The sequence below is a fragment of the Pecten maximus genome, chromosome 4 (genome assembly GCF_902652985.1).
Source record: "Pecten maximus chromosome 4, xPecMax1.1, whole genome shotgun sequence".
NCBI classification, from domain to species: domain Eukaryota; kingdom Metazoa; phylum Mollusca; class Bivalvia; order Pectinida; family Pectinidae; genus Pecten; species Pecten maximus.
Genome location: NC_047018.1, coordinates 14,044,240 through 14,068,174, shown reverse-complemented (window position 1 = coordinate 14,068,174; position 23,935 = coordinate 14,044,240). Strand labels below are relative to the sequence as shown.

The window sequence follows — 23,935 nt, the reverse complement described above, 5'->3', positions numbered from 1 at the left end:
AGTATTTAACGGTCGAGAGTAAAGTATTTAGCGGCCGAGAGTAAAGTATTTAGAGGTCGAGAGTAAAGTATTTAACGGTCGAGAGTAAAGTATTTAGAGGTCGAGAGTAAAGTATCTAGAGGTCGAGAGTAAAGTATTTAGCGGTCGAGAGTAAAGTATTTAGAGGTCGAGAGTAAAGTATTTAGAGGTAGAGAGTAAAGTATTTAGAGGTCGAGAGTAAAGTATTTAGCGGTCGAGAGTAAAGTATTTAGAGGTCGAGAGTAAAGTATTTAGCGGTCGAGAGTAAAGTATTTAGTGGTCGAGAGTAAAGTATTTAGTGGTCGAGAGTAAAATATCTTGTTCTGGCCGGGGCTCAAATGTTAACATAGCCAAGTCTATCATTTACACCGACTGATGCTGATTATTATGGCACGGGAAGGATGTCATAATTAATTATTTTTGCCTAGGCAAAATTCGATTTCTGCTTAGGCAAAATTTGATTTCTGCCAAGGCAAAATTCGATTTTTGTCTAAGCAATAAGCGAAACAAAATTATTTTTGCCTAGGCAGAAATGATTTTGCCTAGGCAAAAATCGAATATTGCCTAGGCTGAAATATTTTTGCCTAAGCAATATTCGATTTTTGCCTAGGCAGAAATAATTTTGCCTAGGCAATATTTTATTTTTGCCTAGGCAAAAATATTTAATTATGACATCCTTCCCGCGCCATAGATTATCCGTTTACAAGTCTTTGATATGAACACTAGACTACATGTGAATCCAGATAGACGCAGTGCATATTGGAATATCCTCTCGAGAGATGTCGCAAAGATGCATCCATGAAAAAGTTGTTCGATAATTAATATGATGTTCGATCCGTCTGATTTATGTAGGCCTTGTCATCCTAATCATGGACGTATTAATTAGTTCTGGGAATAATGAGGGAGTGTTAACACGTACTTTGTATTTCCCGCCATTTACAGTAGCACTGATCACACAAACGCTTTTAGTGTTGAAGTAAGCTTATGAGTAACACGGATTGTTGCATTAGTCTACATGTAGGTCAGAAGAAGACACCCTGATGTCTTTGGAATTTGTCTTTGGAGGTTGAAGATTTAAACTTATGCGTGCATGCAAGGTACTTTTTAAGCTATAGCTTTCTTGAGCAGACTGTACAATACCCTATGCTATGTAGAAGTGTAAATAATTGTGAGTTAACACTGAAAATTACGGATACTTATGTACGTGAAGCGTCAGAATCTATTTATAGATTGTCAGGCCTCATCGATGTTCTGCTGTTCTCGTCGATATTTGTAGATTTTAACCAATCTGTTAGATATACATATATTCTGTATTTTAATGTTAAATTTTGATATGCATTCAAAAGAACTTGATTTACGTGTTTTAGCTGACTTTCAAATCCTAATGACCCCGGGGTATAAAAAAATGGACGATTTTTTGGGTGTGACGGTTTATGAGTTGAAAAAAACCACATCATAAAGAGTTATTAAAAAAAGAGATAGAAAACAGATTTAAGTAATTTTTGACACGTAAATATATTCATCTTTTTAAAGATCACATTGAAATTATCCATTGGATGATGATGTCATTTTCTGTAAAACCAACATTCTACTTTCATTTTAAACCATATCAGTCTGACTGACACTCATATGAGTATCCAGAGCACTAGATAACTAGTCCCAGACGTAATGTATTATCCTTATTCCTTTTAACAAAAGAGTGATTTCCACACATGTGACAGTAAGTTTACTGTTATTAACTGAGAAAAGGTTTCTGAAAATAATTTGCATAAAAAACAGTTTGAATTTTTAAACATATTGCTAAAGGAATGTCAAGCTTCGTGATAAAATTAATCAGGATGTACTGATAATAATACAATCATGGAATGGTTCAAGAAAGAAAAATTTATTTGAAACCCAATTATTTCAGAGCATAATATTCTAATATTGTTAAATGATATTGTTCAGGTGAGGATCTAGGAATTTGAAAAGGGGGGGGGGGTCCAGAAAATGTGTGAGCGCCATAGGCACGAGCCGAATTTTTTTTGATGAGGGGTCTGGGGGCCAACATTTCGGAAAATGAAATTATTATAGCAAATTTAATTTTGCAATCTTTCGGGGATGAGATTTTCGATAGGGGGTTGGGGGTTGGCATAGACATGTTTTTTAAGACTATAAAAAAAATTTTCCTTGTCCAAAAAAGGGGGTGTCCTGATCCCCAGGAGACTCCCCCCCCCCCCTGGATCCGCTAGTGTTGTTTGAAATGAACATTTCCATTTAATCAGAAGGGACAACATTGTGAAGCACAGTAGCAGTATTACTATGGTTGCTCAGTCTATTATCTACTACCTGATATTGGTAGCTCTACCTCAAATGTGTTCTCTGGATTCAGAACAGTGGCATTATAGACTTCAGAACAATTCATACATGAAATAAAAAGTGATCATGATCAGTCACTATAGACTATCCTTGAAAATGATTAAACCCACAATCTGATGATGAGCTGTTGATGTGTAGGCTATCTTTTAGTCCCCAGTTGTGTCCACTTAATTTTGAAACTGCATGATCCCTAAAACAAAAAGGCTGACAAGCGTCCATCTTCAAATTTGTCATTTAAAGTTTGTTAAGCCTATTAATTGCAATTCTTGAAAAGTATGTCATGGGAAAAAAAAGTTCTTAAGTTTCTTGTGTAGGTTCTCCTTGGTTGCTAGTTGTGGCCATTCATTTTTGAGTCTGAACAGGAAAAAAAATGGGCAAGGAGTTGCTATCTTTGACTTTCATAGTTGAATTTTGTTTCCACTCTTTCGTGAGAAGTACTGAAACTTGCAAGGATGCCTGTTCTCTTGGGTCTCTTGTTGTGCCCATTCAGTTTTGAGTCTGATCAGGAGAAATGACAAATGACATTATAGAATTATTAGATTACTATGGTTAAATTTTGTTCTTGTTTTTAGGTCACCTGAGACAAAGCCTCAAGTGACCTATTGTAACCACCTTTTGTCCATCGTCGTGTGTCCGCAACCAATTTACATTTTCGATTTCTTCTCTTCAAACCTCCAAACCAAATTCATTGAAATTTGGCAGGAAGGTCGACAAAAAATGTGAATTATGTGGTCCCGATCCCAGAGGGGCCCGAGGGGCGGGGCCAAAAGGGTCAAATTGACAAAAATTTCAGAAAACATTTTCTCAAATCGGGTTCCCATGCCATTTGCCCATCATACATCTTGCTGCCATATCGACTATAACAACTTTAAAACCACTGTCCATTGCTTAAATGGTCGGTATTGAAGTTTGTTATTCTATTTCTGAAGAAGTACAAGAAAGATATACATATATTTACATTGCATATCTTTCTAAATCTTCATATGAAAGTTCTACTTCAATTCCAACAAAGGGCCACCTTGTTTTGTGAATACATGTACTTCATATTTATGCAACAGATAACTATCAAGAGTAAGAAGAAGAGAAAAGTACAGTGAAGTACTAAAAGAACCAATAAACATTATATATACAATAGTAGGATTGCTCTGGGATGTGTTGTCAAAAAGAAATATTAATTGTAATCAGGTAATTGTCTGTATATATATAGCATAATTCAAAACTACATCATGTACATGTATATTTTAACAAATTCTGTTTTTACAGGACCAGCAATAAGAATTTAGGAACTTTGAAGGCTAAGATGGAGTAAGTAAACTTTACATTCATTGAACTCCAAATTGTTGTGATAATAATAATAATTGAATTCCTAATCCTGTCGCATATTATATTATTTAGTAACAGGTCTTTATGGTGTCATATAACTTTTGAAAAAAAACCAAACACTTGTAATGATGACTACTTGAAAATATTACTTAATTATGGGAGAGGGAAACAAAAAATCATAGTTGGTCTTCAGGTAGATCTAGCTAGGCCATCTGGGGCCCTGACCTGACGCAGACTGGATCTCGACTGGCTTCATCTGTTTGTGCTTTACTATAGAACAAGCAGAGATTATTGACATGCAAACAAAACTTATTCTGAATCAAAAAAATGGAAAAAGTAGGGACAAAATGTTTACAGAATAAGATTTATATGAAAACCCTTGGAAAAGTATAAGGAGAATCAGATATTCGGAAGTGACAAGCTTGGGTTTCCTCCGACTACTAGTGCTGGTGACAATTGATCTTTAATTACCTCCTTTATAGACATGATATAATATACTATTAATGTGACAACACATTTTTATCGCTTGATTTATTTGTTTCACTGAGGATCCCAGGTTTTCATTAATGTGTTATTGTCATATATATGTGACAATTTATGAAATGGTCATGATCATGACGCCTTTAAAAATGAAAGGTTCATAACAATTAATATCACCTTGTATTAATATGTTATAATATTGGTCTGTGGCCTTAATCCATTACAAGTGTTTATAAAATGATTCAACTCGCCCCATTTTCATCAAAATTCCAAAACTAAAATTTAAAGATATTCTTTAAGTTCAATTTTCCATAGTAAAGAATTACAGAATTTATGAAAGGTGAGGTACCGGGTAACTAAAGCTTGATGAAACCGGGGATGGGTTGTGAGGAACACGTTTATGTACATATTATACATGGAATGTGGCCTTGTAGGTGATCATTTTAGTAGAAAACCCTTGTCCTGTTTTGTGTATGGTTTGAGATTTTACATCCTAATTATAAGTAACAGCTGAGATTACATAACAACATGTAATTGTGTGTAAATTTACAGTGCAGTTGTTCGTAAGGTGTAAGTATTTGCATCTAAAAACATGTATGTCAACTAATGTTATGCCTCGTTGCCTTATTCTTTTCCTTGATCTTGCATACATTGTAAATTTCTGTTAATTAATATAATCGCATATTTCTTTACAGTTCAACTAATGTTATTGCAACCATGAACAAACAACATAAAGGACACCATGAATTTATACAGAGTAGTCGGCCTATTTGTTTTTATGTTCCAAGTTCAAATAATTTAAACCAATCAACCATAGAATATTGTATAATGTGGATATTTATTAACCTTAAGACTGTGATGTTGACTGCCACATAACAATGGTCTGAGGCTTATATTTAGTAAATAATAATTAGTTTTAAGTGAGTATTGAGATTGCTTTAATTATGGCATGATAACTGACATCACAAAAGTGACATTGATTGTACATGAAGCTATCAGTATCACAAAATATCAGCCTGACATATCATGTGATCACTCTTGTCCCATATGTAAAGTCCCCCTGGTCCCTTAATATAGACATATTGCATTTTATGTCTGCTTGGAAAACAACATGGCCAACAGGCTGCCATCTTGGCTTTTGTTGATTTAAGTTTGTTACATGTATCGCTATTTCTTGGAAAGTGCTGAAGAGATTTTTCTCAAATTTCAGATGTAGGTTTCTCTTGGTCCCTAGTTGTGCATATCATATTTTGGGACTGATTGGAAAACAACATGGTTGTCAGGCAGCCATCTTGGATCTTGACAATTGAAAATTGTTGTAGCTATTTCTCAGAAGGTACTTAGGGATCTCTCAAAAATTCTATTTTTAGTTCCCCTGGTCCCTTGTTAAGCATATTGCATTTTGGCACTGATTGAAAAAACAAGATGACCGACAGGAGGCCATCTTTGATTTTGATAATTGAAGGTTGTTATCACTATTTCTCAAAAGTTAGGTAATTAAATGGCATCTTTCTCAAATTTCATATGTAAGTTCCTCTTGGTCCCTATAGTTGTGCATATTGCATTTTGGATTCGATTGGAAAAATAACATGGCCGACATGCAGCCATCTTGTATTTTGACAATTGAAGTTTGTTACAGCTAGCTCTCAAATTTCATGTGTAGGTTAGGTTCCAGTTGGTTCATTGTTGTGCCTATTCCTGTATAGGACCAACCTGACAACAACATGGCCAACAGGCAGCCATCTTTGATTTTGACAATTGAAACTCTTTCTCGGGTTTGAATGTAGATGTTCCTCTTGGTTTTCAGTTGTGCATGCAGGTCAGATTGAAAGAACTAAATATATGACAAAGAGTTTGATTTTGATAATTACAGGTTGCTCGTGCTATATAGTTTTGTATAAAGTTATTTAACATTTGAAGGAGGAGAGAAAGAAGGGAAAAGAAGAGTTTTTCATTTGACTGATATGGATCATTCAGTGGTGGGAACCAAGATCCCTCTGGGATGTCTTGTCCTAAACTCTCCTGAAAAGAAAACATTAATGTTTATGTGTGGATTGAGAAATATAAATTTTCAGAGAAAGAGCTGCCACATACTAATTAAAAACTATAGTCTGATAGTAATTCTCTAACAGATTGTTGTGCAATTAGCAGATTTTTTTGTACATGTGCTTTCTTTGAGATTTTTCATCCCGTCCAGCATTTTTATGCCCATATCAAAAATACAAAGGCAAATTTTTTAAACAGCATTTGCAGAATCGTACAGTTGATGGTACGCATGAAGATTTGTCCAGATTCTTGTCCTAGGCTTTATTTTCTTAATTCTTGCAGATTTCCTTGAATGAACCTTTACACACCAATGCTTTACTCCTTTGCATTGTTTTGGTTAAAGTCACAGTCATTGTTCAAAGTAAAATATCAAATCTGGCCAAACAACACCTTCATTACAAGAGATGTTACAATTCACTGTGATACGATCGAATCACAGTATTTTACATAACATTTAGATTCACGATACCGTTTCCGTAATTTTGATATGTTCACAATTCTAAACTTACAATCCACCACCAACTCTGTAAGCGTTTATACATTCGTTTCCATTGGACCGCTTGCATTTTATTTTTCTGAAAAGAAGACTTGGAGTATTCACTAAACTAATCAGGATTGTATCTCAGTTCATTTCATATGTGTGAACTCTAGTCAGTGGACAAAAATTCACAAATTAACAGATGTTTTGTTATTATTATTTCAGAGAAGGTTGAAAAATTTGACATTGATAAGGTTACAATTTTAAGAACTTTCAATTACTTGTCCTTTAGAATCGCTGGTCTGAGTGATCAGGGATATAAAGTTGTGAAATCACACTATGTGGTTCCAGGATCCTGTCCCACAGGAAAAGTTTGAAATGTAGAAGCTTTGTGGTGCATTGTGTTGCCTTATATAATTAGAAATTAAACAAACTGTAAAGCTAGTATCTTTAGAAGGAAAAAAAAAATAGTTAAATCAATTTCATTTTTGGAGGGTGTGTAAATATAAAGATTGTGATTTTTTGACATTGATAAAAACTCAGTGAAATACCTACTAGCTAATGATATGATCCAACTACCAATAACCACAGTTGTCTGCTTCTGGTTAGTATTGTTGTGAAAGATGACAGAATATACAATGTTATATACTCAATATCTATCTTGCCAACAATGGCAGGTGTAGTCTACGATCACGCGAGTGAGGTACGTAAATACGTCCGTGTACAAGCTTGACCAGGTGTAGACTTCGCTGATAGTGGTCATGCACGGCCGAACATCAACTCTGGGACGAGGTGACATAAACACCTTGGCTTAGAGAAGTCAGCTCAAGTTTCAAGTTTTTTTATTTACCAAATGTCATATAACATATAGGTATATATCAATACATAATACAAGAATCATAATAATAGAATGTCCCAAGATGGCGGAGGATAATTCCTTATACATGTACAAAATTAATATTAATACTCATTACCATTAATATCATTAAAATAGTGAAGTACAATATAGCACTATAGACGATACCGCATAGGTTCATAAATTCATTAGATTGTTTCTTAGATCTGTTGCATGCACCAAATATTTACCCAAATTACGTAATGTTTTGATATTTTTATATGAAAATAATTCTATTAGCTTGAATACACTAGGATGTTTGTAATAGTACTTCTTTAAAAATTTAATTCTTAATTCTACATACGCAGGACATAATAAAATAAAATGCATTTCGTCTTCAATATCATTGTTGTTACACAAGGTGCAAATTTGCTCACCTCTCGGAACTGCATTATAGCGTCCGGACTCAATATGAAGAGAGTGTGCCTGCATACGATATTTACTTAAAATCTGTTTAGTTTTAGAATTAAGAGATTTCGTCAGGTAATATTGAAGTTCAAAGTCATTCGCAAGATATTTATAAATTTGACACTTAGAAGAATTATTAAAGGAACTATGTAAATCTTGTATAAATATGTCATGCAAGCGTTGCGTATACAATTCTAAAAAGTGTTTTTCATTGTTAACATTTTGAGCAATCCAAACGTAATTAAAGCCATGTCTACATAAATCATCTTTTATCTCATAGACCCAGTTTAATTTACAATTAGGCTTTTTAATATTGAGCTCTAGCAGTGCCACATAGCATGACTTCAATATACAATTATTTGTCTTTAACAACTTTAACCAATACTTCATGATCATTATTTTTCGTTGTACATGTAAACTATATCTACCAGTCTCAAAATACACCATGGAGCTATTGACTGTTTTCTTCACGTTTAGTAATCCTTTAAGGAATAAAAGATGTACAGCTTCAATCTTAGGTGCTGGGTGATGTCCCCATACTTCACAACAATAATTAAGTATACATGACACATATGTATCGAATAGTGATAAGTTTCGGCATTAAGCATATAATTTTTAATTCTACTTTTGAGAAGATAATAAGCTTTCCTTCCCTGCGATGCTAATGTATTGTGTGCGACAGTAAATCTTCCATTATAATTAAAAACTAATCCCAAATAACAAAAAGTATCAACTACATCTATATCCTTCCCTTGAAAAGTCCAATGTTCGGTAGGCGTCAAACGCTTGCTCTTTCTAAAAACAACAATTTTGGTTTTATTTATGTTAACTGTTAGATTCCATTTATCGGAATAGGTTTGCAGACAATCTAACATATTTTGGAGATCATTAGCATCTTCAGTGAATAAAACTGTATCATCAGCATACATAAGAATAAATAAATTTAAAAGTTGCAATTGGTAGCTATGACAATTAGAGTTAATTAGTGCACTTTCCATATCATTAACAAAGAGCGAATATAGTATCGGCGATAAAGATTCCCCTTGTAAAAGTCCGACATGCAAGTCGAACAAAGCAGATAATTTCCCGCTTAATTTAGTACAGGATTTTACATTATCATAAATTGACTTAATTACATTTAACAACCTACCTCTAATTCCACTTCTCCACAATTTAAGCCAGAGTTTATCGTGACAAACACTGTCAAATGCTTTACTATAATCGACAAATACGCAGTACAATTTTTTATTCTGTTGTAAAGTATTTGTGATTAAACTATGTAATGCAAATATTGCATCACGTGTACCAAAACCAGGCTTAAACCCATATTGCGCATCTGTAACGACATGTTCAGATTCGCTCCATTCTAACAATCTTCTATTCAAGAGACTGGTAAATAACTTAGCTACATGACTAATTAGGGTAATACCCCTGTAGTTGTTAACATTGTTTTTATCTCCTTTCTTATGCAAAGGAGTAATTACACCCTGTGCCCAGGCTTGGGGGAAATATCCAACTTCCATAATGGTATTGAATAATTTTAATAAAACTGGAGCAAAATAGTCCTTATATTCAATTAAATATTCATTAAGAATCATATCCATACCAGCCGACTTATTTCTGGATAGACCTTTAATTGCGTCGACTACTTCCACTAATTTAAAATCCAGATCTAGTTCAGAAAAAACATTATCGTTATCATCAAAGCCGCTATCAGTGTCGGACTCCATACGAGTAGGCTGTCCAGCGAGACCCTTGAAATATTGATAAAAATCATCTAATACTAGATCACTATTGACACCAACCCGTCGCTTAGCAAACGTTCTGTAAAATTCTTTGGGGTTATTACGTTTTAGCAATTCCATCATGTTACCTTCCATTCGTATATAGGCACGCTTCAGCTTGGCCTCGCACACTTTATAACATTTTTTAGCTTCAGATAGACATACCCTGTTATCATAAGATCTGTTTTTATTAAAATTAGATAAAACAGTCTTATAATTAGAATATAACCTCTTGCAATGATCATTGAACCATGGCTTATCAGTTTTTGTCTTACTAACATTGGCACAATGACAAGAGCAAGAACAATTTAATATTTTACGATTACGTAAACAAAATTGATCAAACAACGAACGCGTACATTGAACAAAATTGTCCAGGCTTTTATCAATACTTTCTTTTGTGTTGTTTAGCTGATCAATAGATCTTTCAATCAGAAATATGTTTTCCAGAATAGTTCTGTTATCATTGGCCTCCTCAGACCAGACTACACTGGAAACAGAGGAATACTTATTCTCATCTGAACAGCAATTACAATCCTTATTTGTCATATTAAGGCATGTTAATGAAACATATATAGGGGCATGATCTGAAAATTCATTAAAACAGCCCACTAAAAAATGTTGAACATTAGAAAATGAATCTGTAACCGCATAATCAATCACACTTGTACCATTAGTATTACAAAACGTTATCTTACCGCTATTGTCTCCTGAAGTACGGCCATTTATAATTTTTAAACCAGTTGACTTACAGAGCTCTATCAAATTACGACCAAAGCTATTAAGTTGTACATCTTCAGATTTACGTATGGGAACAGTCTGCTCTTCATTATAAGAAATAAAACCATCATCAAGACTATTTATGCGGTTATGTAGACTATCAAATGTTATATAATCAGGTTCCGCTCCTGTTCTACTATTTAAACCACCAATAACAAAAACATGGCCTTTACTACTATAGTGACCGACTCCATTTTCTAACACCTGGAAAATGTCCTGGTCATACGAACCGTAAAAAACTGATCTGTCTGGAGGTATGTATGAAAAAGCTATATAAACATCTTTATTATCCTGGAAGAGTTTTCCATCTATTCTGACCCACATAATACTATCCAATTCTATTAAATCTACCGATAAAAACGGCCGAAGCCAAGTTTTGAATAGGCATACAATACCTCCACCTTTACACTTGGTTCTAACAACTGGTTTACACGATTCAAAACCATTTACTTTAAGCTCATCCTCATTATCTAACCAACATTCAGACAAAAAGACTATATCTGAAGTGTGAAATACACCACAAAAATCTGAATTTTCAAGTTTTACACTTAAACTACGCTGGACATTCCAGCTACATACAGTTAATGAGGCGTTACCCTCCTGAGACCCCTATACTTGCTTCACATTAGTTTCGTCACTACCAGCAACCGACATCTGCGAGTCTGTAGGAGACGGATGCTGGGGCGGAGAGACATCAGAACTAGGTTCTTGAAAAACGGAAAGATCATTGTCAGGCACTGACTGAACGGGTCCTTCAGACACGTCGACACTACGCGATTCCAGCGACTGAAATCTATTAGCTGTTCTAAGATCAGCAGTGCCTTTAGACGTAGATGATGGTGTTGACGACGGACAACGACGCTTTGCAGCCCTTCCCCCACGATGCGACGACCCCGACACCGTACCATGAACCGTTTGCACATACCGAGGTTTGTCTGTCTCAGGTCCCGCGTAAAGAGCTCCATCTACGTACATACGATCTCTCACGAATTTCACTTTGTGACGATCTCTCCTGAGTTGTTTGGCGACCGGATACAGTTTTTGTCTTACCTCCTCAACAACTGCTGGAAATTGCTCGTTGATGCTGTAACGCGATCCTTGCAACCTGTGTGTCAGTGATAACACTAATCCGTGCTCGTCACGTACATTCACAACACTTCTCCCTGTTTTAATAATGGAATGTACTATTAGCATCAGCATCTGCAGCTGAATCGGAACAATAAGGTCAACCCCAATGCCGCTGCATGACAAACTTCAAAAATGCATCAACCTCTCTCGTAGCAGGAACTCAACGGCCGCTCACGAACTAAGCAAAGTGTCGACCCATGTCAGCAGCGATTGAGCCAACAGAGCATCTTGCCGAACCTCGGATGACGTCCCCGAACAGCCGGCCCAAAACCAACAAGTAGCTATGTATCCGCATAGCACAGGAAACAGGCAGGGCAACCATCCAACCAATAACAAGTCCTCTGCAGAAATGCAGATCATCCGACAACATTCCCCAGCAGTAGTGTTTCTCCCAGATTCACCATAGGACCGTGATCCATGCAGCACTGGCAAACCAAGATCACCACCTTGGGTGCTGCCCCCCCCCCCCCCGAACCAGAGGGATCCAATGCACATCGCCAAGAGACGACCGTCGTCCCCTCAGATGTCTGAGGCCATCATGGGATACACAACCCTGAGGTATGTTATGGCGAGGCACGCACTCAACCCTCCCCGAAGTACCTAGGGTCGGCCACCTGTGAAGTAGACACCAGCCCCAGTCTTTATGAGAATGACTGACAGGACAAAGACCCTCATTCAATTCAGCGATCCCTTCACCATAGTAAACAGAGACACTTTGCAAACGACATTCGATTCCAGAAGGAACCGACTTTCTTTTTTTTTTTTGATTCCAGAAGGAACCGACAACGACCCACGGTCCCTGGATAAGGACTACTGGCAGAGCCCCAAGCACGCCAGCCGGCATACTGCAGGGCAGTCTAAGAAGTAGGAGCAACCCCAGCGAAGCACAGCTTCGACACCTGCATAGACCCTGAAGACATGCTACTGCCGTCTGTCCATCGATCAAGGACAACAACTGCAGGCCTACCATCCCTTGCCCATCATCATTGAAAAAAGTGTGTTCCCCCAATAATAAAGTCACAATACCCACAATAAGGACTGCAAACTCTGTGACCAATCTCATATCCTATAAGGAATCCGGTGATTCTTCGGTCATTCGACCAGGCGCGAAACCAATTCGCAACCAAGACACCCTAAAAACATCTCCGGCCACAAAGGCGGTCCAGCGGAATCCCTTGCTGACCATTCCAATCCTACTACATCATGGATCTACATCGTTAACATCAATGAAGACACGTGAGGAGATGCAGCTCCCAATTTCATTGATCCTCCTAGGTGAATCAGACTGGATGTAGTTGATAGGACAGAACCAATCATGGAACCCAGTTGGAAACATACACCCTTAACTGTTCATAAACTCCGCTTCGGTTACTATCCTGTACGTTCCTTCCCCAGTAAACGATATCAAGTTCACACTAACCCCAGCAACAGCGTGTCGAGAGGGCAGCATCGGTTTGTATAACGCTAAATGGTTTGGTGCAACAAGGTCCCCAAAGCATGGCGTTGGCTTCATCAACATTTCACTCTCTACATGCATTTTTTTCCCCACATAAGTTTGTCTGTGGATGAGACTCATAGGCCGGCACCCAACATTCAGCCGATCAGCATTAACCAACCCACAATCAATGACACCTGTGTCTGAAACTCTGGTTCCTTGTGCTGTCTGACGAAGCACGTTGTCAACAATTACAGGAACTCCCTCACAACAGGTACCCCTCTCCGAAAAGATCATAGAAACTTTCTCCCCCTCACCACTGCCTAGCTGAATTAGAAAAGGAATCACAGCCTCATCCTCTGTATGTTGAATTACATTACCACACGGTGCAAGGGAATGGGCCATTTGCTGCGGAGAGTTCCGATTAGGAACACAATTATCTGATGTGGGGGAGGTACCCAGTGAGGATCTCCTGCACTTAACCAACATCATCAGGTTATCAATTTCTGTATTGATACCTGCCGGTTCTCCCGTTCACTGAACCCCTTCAATGTTACCAATCATAGTGACACCCGATATAGAAATGTTGTCATATGTATGTATATTGTGATCCTATATGCTATTTGCATACGGAATAAAAATAATTGAATTGAAATAGAAACACAACAGACATGTTAAAATCAAAAGCACTGAACAATAGCACTGATAGTGCACCGCCCTGCGATGTGTGGCTATAAATAGCTTTCACCAACAACACTGTGTATGTACCGCTGTATAACTATTTATGAAATTGCGCTTTTACTGCTGATCCCAATGTTGTGAACGATGACTGAATATACAATGTTATATACTCAATATCTATATTGCCAACAATAGCAAGTGTAGTCTACGATCACGCGTGTGAGGTACGTAAATACGTCCGTGTACAAGCTTGACCAGGTGTAGACTACGCCGATTGTGGTCATGAACAGCCGGACATCAACTCCGGGACGAGGTGACATAAACACCTTCACTTAGAGAAGTCAGCTTGTCACGTACATTCACAACAGTATTGATAAAAAAAAATATCAGCCCTACTCCTACTATATCAAAAAGGTATAACACTCAAGAAACCAAAAGTGGGGTTGAGGTTCGATTTACTTTGAATTTAAGTTCAATCTGATTAAAACATCAAATGCATGTAAACTTCAGTAATGTGCCTTGGTTTAGAATCCTTAAATATCAATGCATTTAATTCTTTTGTTGTATGACAATAATTTAAATATGAAAAAATGGATCACAAGTGGTCATGATATCAGACGATGCATAGACTTTGGAATGGAGGTAGTTGGTATGTTTTAGAGTGGTATGCAAAGGGGCAATCTGATTGGTGGACAACTCTATAAACAATACTTGTCGACCAATCAATTCTACGTTTGTTCCACAGTCGATGCATCGTAGATCTTCAAGTGTTAAATCTTGTTGATATAGTACGAGTAGGGACTAATATTTTTTTCTATCAATGCTATAACCTGAAGCAGATGCCTGTGCAGTAACAGACCATTGTCTTAATCCAAGTTTCCGAATTATCAAAAATTTAATAATGCTTATTCATGAGTATGTATATTGATCATCTACATGTATATACATACAGTCGAATCTGTCCAAACGACCATCTCTATTTAGTGACCCTCTGTTCTAAGCGACCATTTCAATTCCTCCCGAGCGTTTTTCGCTCTATATTTAAACTCTTTTATTAAGCAACCCTCTGTTTACGCGACCAGCGACTACAATTTTTCGTTCCCGTGATAAAAATAACTCTCCAATAAGTGACCAGAAGTCTCCAAAATGCCTTACATTACCATTTTCGCCTTAATAACACCCAAGTAGTTTTACTTTTCGTGCAAAAGGACGGGAGATGAGGCGAAGTGACCATCTGGAATTCTGACGATTTTCAGACGTTTTATATACGATATATCAATTTGCATGCGAAATATAACAATGAAGGACTGCATATACAGTTAACTTACTGTTAAATCATGATTTGTTATCTATTTTGAGACATTAAAACAGATATTTGCCAGTGAAAAAGTCACTGTTTTTAAAGTAGGAAATGCAGGAACGTAAATAATAATCGGAGCGGAAATCCGGACCAAGATTTCAGGAATTAAAAAAAATATATATAAATAATTTGAAAGTAATCTAATTAACCAATGAAATATATTTCTCATATTAAATCGATGTATTTTGCTATGCTGAAAGAATTTCAAAAAATACATATAGTGATGAAAAATTAGCACAGTAATAATTATTAAAAACAAAATACACAAAAAAAAAAAAAAATTGTTTTGTTTTATTCAATGAAGTGGTTCATTTTTCATATATATCATAAATCATTATTGCCAATTTATAAAGCGAATAAAAAGCTTATGAACATTTATTAAATTTAAGATACCATCTCTATTAAGAAACCACTCTCCATTAAGAGACCGTTTTTCAACTTCCCTTGAGTGGTCGCTTAATACAGATTTGACTGTATATATATTGATAACATCTCACTTAGCCGATATACTTTATGCATAGCCATATTTTAAAATGTATATACATGTATGTGTAATATAATACAAGTTTGCATGCAGTATATTTCTTAAAATGTTTTCTGTTAAAATATGTAACTTGTCATCTAAATCTTGCTCTACCTCAAAACATAATTTCTTCCATTATGATATTGCTGAGAATTTATTAGTACTGTTTGGGGTGATGTAGAGAAGGGTTGGTTAGAAATTTGTATTATCCCCCACAAAGTCTGGGAGGGAATTGTAGCATTCTGTTTGTAATTTGGTGGCTTTTTTCATATATTCAAATATGAGAAGACCTTGAACCTATAAGGCATATATGATGACATTGTATAGCTCCCCTTTAAAATAAAGCCAATGGTTTAACTCTAATAAAGATACTGTACATATATATCTATACATGTATATATAAGTACATATAAGCTGGGCAATCTCGAGATATATCACTTCACAATAAAGTAATTTTTTATTTCCTGAATTAGATGATACATACACAGCTTATCTAATGGGATGGTTTCACATGCTATTAATGCACTGTGTGTGTACCTAAATGTCTCCTAGATTTTTCTACATATATTTGCATGCTTTACATCTCTAAGATGGTATATATTTCATCCTGATCCCATATTAGTTGTATCATGATGTTTTTTGCTATCCAAAATGTTTCTGTAAATGTAATACAGGTATGTCAAGTAGGAAATATACTCAAAGTTTTATCTAACTGAAACAAATTAATTAGTAATGACACTAAAACAGAGAAATCTAACATTTGAGACTGTACAGAAATTTGTGGAATATAAATGGGTATCCTGAAAAACTGCTAGGAATACCACAAATTGTCCAGACATACATGCCAAAAGAGAAAGTATATGGCCTATAGCAGTAATAGCTGGCCACATATATATATAATATAAGGTATGTGGTGCCCTGTAATAATCACTTTGTCCGTCTGTCCACAAATTTTACTCTTGGCTACATGTAAAACTATGGTAATTATTGACCGATTCACGGGAAACTTGGTCAAGATGTTCAGTTTATAAAACTACGCACTCAGGTAGAAATTAAAGGTCAAAAGTCAAGGTCACCAATTTCAAAGGTCAAGGTCAAATTTTGAACCTTTTCACTGATGAATATTTTGTTCCATGATGAAGCAAGATGGGGGCATTGGTTGAAAGAAAATAAATCCATATTAACAAATTAAGGTTGCATCAGTTTTTACATTTTTGTTAGCCGAGCAAACATGGAGGTGGAAGGAAACAAGAGTCTCATCATGTAAAATGTATATTTTGCTTTTTGCTTCTGTTTTTGAAGTCCAAATGTCAATGTCAACCTCAGTTGTATGAGCAGATGTCTTGACTATTATGGGGATTATTGAATTAAGATGGGCTCTGCTGACCTGTCAGTGTTCTAGTTAGGTCTGTAGTGGTAAGTGGCCATATAAAGCCAATTTAGACTGACTAGATAGGTCTGTAGTGGTAATTAAGTGGCCACAGAAAGCCTGTTTATACTGACTAGTTAGGTCTGTAGTGGTAAGTGGCCACATAAGACCTGTTTAGACTGACTAGTTAGGTCTGTAGTGGTAAGTGGCCACATAAGACCTGTTTAGACTGACTAGTTAGGTCTGTAGTGGTAAGTGGCCACATAAGACCTGTTTAGACTGACTAGTTAGGTCTGTAGAGGTAAGTGGCCACATAAGACCTGTTTAGACTGACTATTTAGGTATGTAGTGGTTAGTGGCCACATAAGGCCTGTTTAGACTGACTAGTTAGGCCTTGTGGTAAGTGGCAATATAAGGCCTGTTTAGACTGACTAGTTAGGTCTGTACTGGTAAGCGGCCATATAAGACCTGTTTAGACTGACTAGTTAGGTAATTAGGTCTGTAGTGGTAAGTGGCCATGCAAGGTCTGTTTCTTCTGCAATTCAAAAACCCAAAAGACTAAGGTTATGTAATAACATATTTTTTTTAATGAGAATTAAAGACAAATTGAGCTAATAGATGGATGGATAATGGATGATATGATTTGAATAATGAAGAAGATAGGGTAGTACCTGTTTGTCACCAAATTGTCACACATACACATTTCACTGGTTGTGCCATACAACCCTGTACCTTCATTCAGTTGGGCTGAAGGGATACCATAGTTCTGTATTGTGTTATGTAATGTTGCGATATTATATTGCTTTACCATTGCTTTTACTTTTGCAGGATAGTCAGAAACAGAGCCAAGAAATTTCTTGGGTTGGAGGATGAAGAATCTGTTGAAGAGCGTCGCCAGAGATGGAAGAACCGCCGTGAACTTATCTACCGTGGTGGTATCGCACCAGAAAAACCTACAACTCAGGCAGATGGAAGGGGAGCTCGTCGATGTCGACCACAGCCCCTGAAGAAAAAGGCAGCAGTAACAACCATAACATGGAACAAAGCTAAGACTATTGTGGTAGGTCCTATGATAGGATACTGGTGATGTAGGTTAATTTTCTTGGTGAAATAGTGTACTTTGAACATTATTCATACATACCTGTTTGTAATTCTGTATCTTATTTGGCACCAAAAGGCTTGAAAGTACATAATAAATTTATCTACAGTACCAATCTATGATAGAGAGGTTTAAATTTGAGGGATTAATCTTCAAGATACATCCTCTAATCAATAGGCTTACCATTTATATAACCAAGTGGTATGATACATTTACCATACTGGAGCACATGTGTCAACTCCACTGCTTGTTGCCTGTGTTGTGTTAAGGAATTCTCTGATTCCAGGGAGTATTAAGATCAAAGAAGGAAAGAAACTTGGCGTGTTCGGGAGAAGTTTTGCTCCAGTGTGTTTAGACAGATATGTGGATACCAAACCAGAGTTTTCTAAGGTGAGTCTTGTCTTTGATATAAATGTTGGCCTTGTTGATTAGCTGATCAGAATATAGCAATGAGAATCACTGTTGGTGTTCTGGTAGACTGCCCTTCATGAAAGTAATAACAGACCTTGGCCCATTGGCTCTTCACCATGTGTGATTTGTATATTCATTAGTTGGTTTCTATATTTGTATTTACATTTAAATCTGCTTTAGTTGATCAGGGTATGATTTGTTTCAGTTTATCAATGAGAGATTTTATGATGAGTTACCACCTAGCACTACTGATGACACATCACATGCAGACCGCCCCTCCTTACCAAGGTGCGTATACTGCCGTATTCAAACACTCCAACATCATTTTATACCTGAGTGGTCTTTCACTATTTGTAGTATATTTAAACCTGAATGAAATGACTGGATTGACAAAGCCTAGTTTACATTTGCTAGTCATGGATTACTGGCACAATTGTTTATTGTGGTAATAGACCAAAGCTCTATAACTTCTGAGTACGTCAGATTTGCGAATCATTATCCGTTTGACCGTTACATTTGTAACTTTACACCAAATCCAACCAGCCATAACTTGCAAAAACAATAGACATTGTACACAATTTTGCACCTTTGAACAGAAAATGACATGGTACTCAATTACAACTGATACCTGGTCATGTGACTTACTGTATGGATATTCGTAGACTGCAACAGCACTCAGTCTGAACTGGAACATTACGTCTATCTGTTTGTAGTGAGCAAACTGTATGGATTTTTTCCACATGATAATCAATATCTAGTTGAAATTTTGCAGAAAATATTTTCTTTTCTTTCAATAATAAACCCCATATAGAAGACTGTTGCAACTGTAAGCATGTGTGGTGTATCAAAATCACTCCCTAACACTGTACGCAGAAACAATATAAACCATGCGCCATTAGAATACATAACAAACATCTGACACCCATATGGTTGGATCCATCCACGGAACATAAGACATTGTCAGGATCACCATCCACAGCACACTGATGGGATCACCATCCATGGCACACTAGACATTGTCAGGATCACCATCCACAGCACACTAGACATTGTCAGGATCACCATCCACAGCACACTAGACATTGTTGGGATCACCATCCACAGCACACTAGACATTGTCGGGATCACCATCCACAGCACACTAGACATTGTCGGGATCACCATCTACAGCACACTAGACACTGTCAGGATCACCATCCACAGCACACTAGACACTGTCGGGATCACCATCCACAGCACACTGGACATTGTCGGGATCACCATCTACAGCACACTAGACACTGTCAGGATCACCATCCACAGCACACTGGACATTGTCAGGATCACCATCCACAGCACACTAGACATTGTCAGGATCACCATCCACAGCACACTAGACATTGTCGGGATCACCATCCACAGCACACTAGACATTGTCAGGATCACCATCCACGGCACACTAGACATTGTCAGGATCACCATCCACAGCACACTAGACACTGTAGAGATCACCATCAACATCATGCTAGACATTGTCAGAATCACCATCCACAGCACACTAGACATTGTCAGGATCACCATCCACAGCACACTAGACATTGTCGGGATCACCATCCACGGCACACTAGACATTGTCAGGATCACCATCCACAGCACACTAGACACTGTAGAGATCACCATCAACAGCACACTAGACACTGTCGGGATCACCATCCACAGCACACTGGACATTGTCGGGATCACCATATACAGCACACTAGACACTGTCAGGATCACCATCCACAGCACACTGGACATTGTCGGGATCACCATCCACAGCACACTAGACATTGTCAGGATCACCATCCACAGCACACTAGACATTGTCAGGATCACCATCCACAGCACACTAGACATTGTCGGGATCACCATCCACAGCACACTAGACATTGTCAGGATCACCATCCACAGCACACTAGACATTGTCGGGATCACCATCCACAGCACACTAGACATTGTCGGGATCACCATCCACAGCACACTAGACATTGTCGGGATCACCATCTACAGCACACTAGACACTGTCAGGATCACCATCCACAGCACACTAGACATTGTCGGGATCACCATCCACAGCACACTAGACATTGTCGGGATCACCATCCACAGCACACTAGACATTGTCGGGATCACCATCCACAGCACACTAGACATTGTCAGGATCACCATCCACAGCACACTAGACACTGTCAGGATCACCATCCACAGCACACTGGACATTGTCAGGATCACCATCCACAGCACACTAGACATTATGGGGATCACCATCCACAGCACACTAGACATTGTCGGGATCACCATCCACAGCACATTAGACATTGTCGGGATCACCATCTACAGCACACTAGACACTGTCAGGATCACCATCCACAGCACACTGGACATTGTCGGGATCACCATCCACAGCACACTAGACATTGTCAGGATCACCATCCACAGCACACTAGACATTGTCGGGATCACCATCCATAGCACACTAGACATTGTCGGGATCACCATCTACAGCACACTAGACACTGTCAGGATCACCATCCACAGCACACTAGACACTGTAGAGATCACCATCAACATCATGCTAGACATTGTCAGAATCACCATCCACAGCACACTAGACATTGTTGGGGTCAACCTATTGGGATCTTCAAACCTGGTCATGTATTAAAAAAATTACTGATTGTGATAAATGCAAAATCGCTGCCTTATACACACCACATAAAACCCCTGTGGTAACATTTATGTGAAACAGCAAGGTCTCTCACGACCAACCTGCCAAATTTGGCAACACTTATTGGTATTTTGTCGGTTACTTCAATGATTCTAAATTAGTAAACATATTTAAAAGTAATTAAGGAACAGGCTGTTGAAATAAGGTTGTGTAAGTTATGATGTAGACAGACAGTTAACATGACAATATATATTTGATAAATGTACAGAGAGGTATTATGATTAAAAAACAAAATAGAGATTACATAATTTATATTATAGGAATATTTCTTGTAATATTTACAAAATTTTTTTATAAATGTTGATGGCAGCATGAGTTTTAATGACATGCCGATGAGAGATCTGTCCCCGAGTAAAAAAGAGAAGCCTGTTCCACCGGAGCCAGGGATGAGCCGACTGTTTCGAGGGGTGGCTGAGACTGAGAAGGAGCGGCGACAAGCTCTGGTTCTTAGTATGGAAGAGAACACATGTGAAGCACTTAGTGGAAATTGTTGTGGTGACGATGAAAGAAATGATGAAACCAAAAGGTAGTGTAAATTGACAGTCACTAAAATATCAAGTCATGTTGATCTCAGATTTCCTTTACAAAATTATTTAATATTTGTAAATGATAATTGTAGAACCATGTCTCAACTTTTCCAGAAGCTTTCTGAATTATCAATTTATACTGTATTATAATAATCTGTGTAGACTGGATTTAACTACCATACTATGAATACAGAAGGAATTTTTGGAACTGAATGATTTGACCAGTTTTGAATAGAGATCCAGATTGGACAGAATCCAGTTTAGACAGAGTCCACTGTAATTCAAACTTTGTTAGATTTATCAGCATCAGATGGTAGTTTGATGGATGGGGCCAAAGTGGGTCAAATTGAACCTGGGTGACCGTTAAGGCCATCAGCCTCTTGTATTTATGTAAGATGAAGCTTTATTTGGTAAACATTGTGGGTGTATTTCAGGCCATACTTTACCTGGTTCATCACGTTTACACAGACAGTCATTATGATCACCGCTCTGGCTTTGTATGGCGTGTCAAACTTCGGAGCTGGAGAGGTCACCATTGATGACTGGGTATGTTTTGTGAAGTGCATCAATACATGATGTAATAAGATCTAGAATAAAAATACTGAAAATTATCAAGTATAAATATATCACTGATGTATGAACCCTACAGGGTTTGAGGGACTCCACCAGGTAGAGTTACGTTCCTGTCAATTTGGCATTGCATCAGAATGCTTAAAATAATGCTGTCTATGTATTTTTTATGTTTTGTGGGTAGGTGGTTGAGAGAGGGAGAGCGTGTGGGTGTGAGTGGGTGAGGGTGTGCTAGCCGCTAGGTTGCTTATTATATATGGTTGTTACATTTTAGTGATAAGTTGTAAAACTTAAGCTAATAAAAGAAACTGAAACTGATTATTTTCAAAATGATCTTTACTTCTAAAACAGCATCAAAAGAAGTTGTGCTAAAACTAACAATTAATGTATGTTGTTCTGACCAAATGGCTCAGCTTTTACTAATAATCCTAAAATTTAAGATTGTCTTTCTGGCCACAGATTAACTGGAACATTTTAAACTTCTTATTAAGAACTTTTGAGCAGTGACTCATAATTGAAAATAAATGTTCTGTGTATGACCTCAACCAAATATTCTTAATAACCATGTCTGAAAATCTAAAATTACTTCTCCAGAACAGCTGTAGAGATTGACATTTATTTCTAAAATACTGGATTCCCCAATTGTCTAACAAGAAGTTTTATGTGCCATTTCATGATTCACTACCTGAGACATTAATACAAAGACTATATATCAGTACTGGATAACCCAACAATCTTTGTTGTTGTACACCACTTGTTGATTGTCAACAGCTTTACTTTGTAAGGTTCACTTTATTACAGCAGATGGTAACTGTCCTTTACCTTCATACCCAATTTTAGTTCAATGATTTTCTGTATTTTGCGACAGGTGAGAAAACCAAACATGGCCATTGAGTCAGTCCGACGATCAGAGTTTGGGAATATATGGCTTGGTCCATCACAGGCTGACCTCATACATTTGGGAGCCAAATACTCGCCCTGTATGAGGAAAGACCCCAACCTTGCTCATGTTATGGATCTAGATCGTGAAGAAGAGCTAACATCAGGTTGCTGTATTCGTGACGACAATACTGGCTGTGTTCAGACTGTCAAATCCCGCTGTAGTGTAAGTATACTTTATCTACACTTGTATTTATTTATTTATTATGACCTAGGGTCATTATATTCAGCCATTAGTATTCTGGAATAAACAGCTGCTAAGTTTGTTTAAATGAGTGAACTTGACCTACTTTCAAGACCATAGTCAAATGTAGTAAAATCTTAAAAACAACTTTCTCTCAACAACCAAGAGGCCCAGGGTTATACTTGGCCTGTATCATGCTGAGATGAAGAGAACCACATTTTTTTTTTAATTAATGACTTTGACATATATTCAAGGTCACAAACATCAAATGTGTAAATCACTTCTCAATAACCAAGAAGCCCTGGATCATGATATTGGGCCAGTGTTTGAATGACGGGTTATCAAGTTTGTTGAAATGAATTATCTATACAGTAAAACTCGTTTATAACGAACTCC

The 23,935-nt window shown here is 37.3% G+C and overlaps 1 protein-coding gene across 2 annotated transcripts in view; it reads left to right on the top strand.

Moving 5' to 3' along the window:
* The first annotated feature begins 1,016 nt into the window (after positions 1 to 1,016).
* Positions 1,017 to 23,935, top strand: part of LOC117325311 (inactive rhomboid protein 1-like) — a 35,365-nt gene continuing 12,446 nt past the window's right edge. Inside the window, exons 1-9 of one of the 2 annotated variants that reach the window (XM_033881434.1) lie at positions 1,017 to 1,115; positions 3,640 to 3,681; positions 4,732 to 4,749; positions 17,895 to 18,126; positions 18,452 to 18,555; positions 18,782 to 18,864; positions 21,630 to 21,845; positions 22,281 to 22,392; positions 23,285 to 23,521. In XM_033881434.1, coding sequence (XP_033737325.1) covers positions 21,631 to 21,845; positions 22,281 to 22,392; positions 23,285 to 23,521 — 564 coding nt within the window. In that variant the 5' untranslated portion in view covers positions 1,017 to 1,115; positions 3,640 to 3,681; positions 4,732 to 4,749; ... (2 more) ...; positions 18,782 to 18,864; position 21,630. The remainder of the gene's footprint in view (positions 1,116 to 3,639; positions 3,682 to 4,731; positions 4,750 to 17,894; positions 18,127 to 18,451; positions 18,556 to 18,781; positions 18,865 to 21,629; positions 21,846 to 22,280; positions 22,393 to 23,284; positions 23,522 to 23,935) is intronic. The other variant, XM_033881433.1, reaches the window with a different exon arrangement.